This window comes from Prosopis cineraria, unplaced genomic scaffold (assembly GCF_029017545.1).
Source record: "Prosopis cineraria cultivar Desert tree isolate PC_DT_omini unplaced genomic scaffold, ASM2901754v1 PC4, whole genome shotgun sequence".
NCBI classification, from domain to species: domain Eukaryota; kingdom Viridiplantae; phylum Streptophyta; class Magnoliopsida; order Fabales; family Fabaceae; genus Prosopis; species Prosopis cineraria.
This window is the reverse complement of record NW_026555335.1, coordinates 1,727,567-1,731,109: the sequence shown is the minus strand read 5'-3', so window position 1 is coordinate 1,731,109 and position 3,543 is coordinate 1,727,567. Positions and strand designations below refer to the sequence as shown.

Sequence of the window (3,543 nt, the reverse complement as noted above, 5' to 3'; positions counted from 1 at the left end):
ATTACGTATAATATCTCTAAAAAACAATTTTTGTCTATATACATTAATTAATTATTATTGATTTAATCTTTAAATTTTAATTTGAAACAACTCAATTCCTATAATTTTTTAAATTTAAAACCGGTTAGTTCAAAGCAACTTAATTCCTGTAATTCGTTAATTCAACAAATTAATCAAACTATTCTGAGTCAAATTAAGTTTAAAGACTTGATTAATACTTTTTTTAAAAAAATCAAAGACTATACGTTATATTTTTCTAGTATATCTCTCAATTATATACAATAATGTCTGTGTTAACAGCTGTCAAATTCAAAATACCTACAATAAAAAATAAATTCAAATGATAAGCAAATACAATGTTGCCCCAAAGAAATAATATTTTCATTAAATTTTCTTATACAATTGTTCTTGCAAAACAACTGACAAGTGGGTGGGCTGTTGTTGACAACAATTGATTCTTTATAGCAATAGATTCATTCTTCCCACAACCTTTTTGCACCAGTAGAGCCCACCCTAGTCTTTTATTATTATCGTTTTACATTTAACTAAGTTTTACTTACCTCTATTACTGCTTATAACCAATAATAATTAGTTTTGGAGAAAAAATAAGTTTAATGATGACAAATTTTAAAATATTTCTTTTAAAATTGTTTGATTTTAGCAGCAATATGTATAGCATCTGACACTATATCTAGTTAAATTGATAGAATTCTCCAACATGATTATTTATTTATTCACCGAACGTAACATGAAGCTTTAATTATAAGAGCACCAAAAATCTTTCACTTAACCTAACTGTAGTTGGCTTTTTTAAAAAAATTTAATTTTTTATGATGACTATTATGGAGTCTATATAATTAATTTCGGTCACCCTCTTTCTATTATATGAATAGTACGGTCTTTTAGCTAGTGTTTTATATTTTTCTATTAACTAATTATTTGTTATAGCATACATCATTAAAAAAAAAAAGATGCGAACATATGATTTCCTTGAATGAGAAATTTTACTTAAAAAGAAGACATGCATTCCTTAGTGTACTAATAAGCGTCGTACGTATCACACGTATCAATCTGTTAATTTTAACATATTAATATCACGTCCTTGTCTTGTATAAAAAGATCTTAACATACATGTTACATATCATTACTGAGCGTATCATTAATTAGCCAGTCAGAAAAAACCAAGATTCTTATTCGATTAAGAGATCGATCGAAAAAAAAAAATACAAAGAAAGATACATATCATTACACCTTTTTTTTTAACCTTATATTAAAATATGCATATTACAATTTACACTAGCTAATTTTTAATTTATTTTGGAAAATTCACCTCATAACAAATTGTTGAATGGAATTGCAAGATTGACTTTGATACTCGTGTATGCATATTAAAGACAAACATTGCATGCATGGCTTGTTAATTTAAGTGGATGTGAAACCTAGAAAAATTAATGAATCAAAATTAACAAGTCAAAACCAAACATATTATATAAAAAATCTATATATTAGACTCGATCGTATCGCTTCATCGCTCTCCATTTCTAGCGTATAAAATCTCAGACGCGAGACAATTCACAATTTTTCAGCAAGGGTCGTACACATGCAAATCACATTAGCCCATTTTTTCTGTTGTGTTCACTCCAAACATGTAGAAATTAATTAGGAAAAAGAAAAATGAATAAATGCTTGTTTGTTTGTTTGTTTTTACCAGTTAATAGATAAATGCTTGTTTGAAGTCAAAGTGAATAAATATAGATTATATAAAGTAATGGGCCCACCACATGATTTTTTTTTTTTTTTTTTTGTGGTAACGAATTAATCAATTAATGAATAATCATCTCTGAGCATCAGGCCAGCCGCAACTAAACCGACCCGACCCGACACCCGATAACTCACTAACCGACCAAATAATCAAAAGTAGAGTTGGAATTTTTGGAGATCTTGGTCAAACCACTCGCCAAACATGCCTTTTCCCTCTCTCCTCTCTCTTCCACACTTGATTTATAACTCTACTGCCTCTTGGCTTGCCTGCAAAATCCCAATCTCCCCCTCCCCCAAATGGCTTTGCCGTCACCTCCGACCTTAAATCGCATTACACTCAAAAAGAGCTTGAAAAACCTTCCAAAGTCCCATTCTTTTGGACGAGTTTTACTGCCCAACAGATCCAAAACCCAGATTTCTCCTTCTGAGCGCTCAATTCAACTAGCTTCTTCTGATACAATAATGCCCATAGTTCAAACTGGTACTAATTATACTACTCTTTCCACGCCTTCTGGTTTGCCCTCTGATACAGATCGCGCTACTAACACTTTTACTTTATCTGACTTCTGGAGAGAAGTTCAAGGGTGCAACAACTGGGAGCACCTCCTAGATCCTTTGCACCCTCTTCTTCGCCGGGAAATTATCCGATACGGAGAGTTCGTCACGGCGTGTTACAAGGCCTTCGATCTCGACCCTGCCTCGAAACGCTACTTAAACTGTAAGTATGGCAAGAAACGGATGTTAAATGAGGTAGGAATGGGAGATTGTGGTTATGAAGTCGTCAAGTACATCTACGCCACTCCTGACATCGCTATCCAGAATTTCTCCTCTTGCGGACGTTGGATCGGCTTCGTCGCCGTGTCATCGGATGAGGCCACGCGGCGACTCGGCCGGCGCGACATCGTCATAACTTTCCGGGGAACCATCACGGGCCAAGAATGGGTCGCCAACTTCATGAGCTCGCTGATTCCGGCTCAGCTCGACCCGCATAATCCACGTCCCGACGTGAAGGTAGAGTCTGGGTTTCTCTCTCTCTATACCTCCGACGAAGGGTCGACCTCGAAATTCGGCATTACGAGTTGCCGGGAACAGCTACTGTCAGAGATTTCAAGGCTCCTCAAAAAATACGAAGGCGAGAACATTAGCCTGACGGTGGCGGGTCACAGCATGGGGAGTGCATTGGCTCTCTTACTCGCCTACGACGTGGCAGAGCTCGGACTGAACAAACTAGGTAACGCTGTTAGCGGACAAAAAACTGAAATACCTGTCACTGTTTTCTCGTTCGGCGGGCCGCGAGTCGGAAACCTAGGTTTCAAAAATCGGTGCGAAGAGCTGGGTGTCAAAGTGCTGAGAATCGCGAACGTGAACGACCCCATCACGAAGCTGCCAGGGGTCGTCTTCAACGACGAGAATTTTAGGGTTTCAAGTTTGGGATTTTCGTGCTACGCCCATGTCGGAGTTGAGCTATTACTGGATTTTTTCAGCGTCCAGAACCCTTCCTGTGTTCACGACCTGCAGAGCTACATAGGCTGCCTCCTGAAATACTCCAACTCGGATAACAAAGAAGGGTTTGGTTTTCAGATTCATGTGGATGAAGTGATGAGTAATTTGATGGAGAAGGGAAGAGAGTTGCTCTTGAGCTCTCATCAGAACATCAACGTGTTGCCGGGGTTGCTCTCCGATGCCGGAAACCACCACGGTATTCTGGGATGGATCTCGAGAGATTTGATGAGTTCTTTGGGCAATGAACTGCTCTTTGGCCTGGTTCTTTTGTTATTGTAG

General features: G+C 37.4%; 1 protein-coding gene across 1 annotated transcript; it reads left to right on the top strand.

Annotated features, from left to right (window-relative positions):
* Positions 1-2,058: 2,058 nt before the first annotated feature.
* LOC129308325 (galactolipase DONGLE, chloroplastic-like) lies at positions 2,059-3,543 on the top strand. Its single transcript, XM_054949406.1, has one exon. The coding sequence runs from the start codon at positions 2,059-2,061 to the stop codon at positions 3,541-3,543; it is 1,485 nt and encodes a 494-aa protein (XP_054805381.1).

Excerpts from the sequence above, each read along its gene's own strand:
- LOC129308325 (XM_054949406.1), top strand. The coding sequence starts at position 2,059 with ATGGCTTTGCCGTCACCTCCGACCTTAAATCGCATTACACTCAAAAAG.